At 56.4% G+C, this 1,444-nt stretch overlaps 1 protein-coding gene across 1 annotated transcript in view; it reads right to left on the bottom strand.

Annotated features, from left to right (window-relative positions):
- Positions 1-1,085, bottom strand: part of EMH_0075560 (uncharacterized protein) — a gene marked incomplete at both ends in the record, with an annotated part of 1,302 nt that extends 217 nt beyond the window's left edge. Inside the window, one exon of the mRNA XM_013499613.1 lies at positions 3-1,085. Coding sequence (XP_013355067.1) covers positions 3-1,085 — 1,083 coding nt within the window. The remainder of the gene's footprint in view (positions 1-2) is intronic.
- Between the last annotated feature and the right edge of the window lie 359 nt (positions 1,086-1,444).

Raw genomic sequence — 1,444 nt, 5'->3', positions numbered from 1 at the left:
TTACCCAGCATCCGCAGGAAGCGCCGCGGCTTGTATGTCAGGAGGGCCTCCAGGGGCCTCCTGTGTGCTCTCTGCTGCTGGGCGTCTGATAGAGTTGAAGCTGATCGCCTTGCTTTCCCCTCTGCTGCTGCTGCTGCTGCTGCTGCTGCTGCATGGCGGGTCTCTCCAGTGCCAGGGGAACCAGGCCCTTGGAGCAGCACATCTGTTGCTTCTGCTGCTGGCGAGCTGAGAGACAGCTCAAGGCTTGTGGGGTGAGCAGCAGGAGACAGGCCGAACAGGTGCAGCAAGAAGGCCTGCTGTCTCTCATTGACAGCAGCAGCAGCAGCAGCAGCAACCTCCTTTGCTCCTGCTGCTGCAGGTGTGAAATCCTCTCCCCCTTGTTTAGGCAGCTCCTGTTGAGCTGCTGCTACTGAGGCCCTCTTTCTTCTTCTGCTGGTAGTCCTCCGACGTGTTGCGGTTGCTGCTGCTGCTGCTGCTGCTGCTGCAGTAGCTTCTTGTGGTGCTTCTGGAGGAGGCGGAGCAGCAGCACCAGAAGCGAGGCCATTGGTCCCCATGAGCAGAGAAGGGGGTGTTGCAGCAGCAGCAGCAGCTGCTGCTGCAGCAGCAGCAGCAGGCTGCAGCAATGCATCTGCTGCAACAGTAAGGACCTCTCGCTGCAGCCACTGAGACTCTTCTTTCTCTGCTAAGACACACTGGTGCATGCGCAGGGGCCTCAGCACGACCCATACGAAATTTTTAAGCAGCAAAGGGCACAATAGGGGGCCCCCCTGTAGGGGGCCCCCATGCATCAGCGCAGCCAGCCGGAACCCCAGCCCAGGAATATCTATGAGGAACAACCCCACCAAAAACACATACTTCGCTGTAAGAAACACATCTGATCCCACGGCCGCCTTGCTGTTCTGTACCCAGTGGGGGGGCCCCCCCTCACGCGAGCCCGTGGGGGCCCCTCCAGCAGACGCTGCAGACGGCTTGGGGCCCACCGTTGGGGGCCCCGGGGGGCCCGGGCCTGGGGGCCCCCGTCCCCGCGGGTCTGCTGGGAAAGCGAAGCCGAGGAGCACAAGTGCAGCAGGAAGCAGCATAAGCATGCAGCTAGCGAAAGGTAAGAGGGGCCCCTGGTTTGTCTTGTAGGGCCCCTGCAGGTCGTGCTGCAGCGCTGCATAGTAAAGCAAACGTATCACAGCTTTTTCTATGGAGGAGCTGAGGGTCTAGGTGGTTGTTGTATATGTGTAAAGGGTTTTTTTCTCTGTGTAGAGTCTATGAATATTTATAAACATTCTTTATATTTATTTAAAGGGGTTTTGTGTTTTTTCAGGGTTTTGAGGTGGTTTGGGGGTTTTTATTTTTTTAGGGTTTAGGGGTTAGAGAATACTGAGGTGTATAGACAGCTCTCACTTAATAATTTAAGGGTTTAGGGTTTAAAGAATACTGAGGTGTATAGACAGCC

This window comes from Eimeria mitis, genomic scaffold, assembly GCF_000499745.2.
Source record: "Eimeria mitis Houghton genomic scaffold, Emh_scaff4491, whole genome shotgun sequence".
NCBI lineage: Eukaryota > Apicomplexa > Conoidasida > Eucoccidiorida > Eimeriidae > Eimeria > Eimeria mitis.
This window is presented reverse-complemented; position numbering and strand designations above follow the sequence as displayed.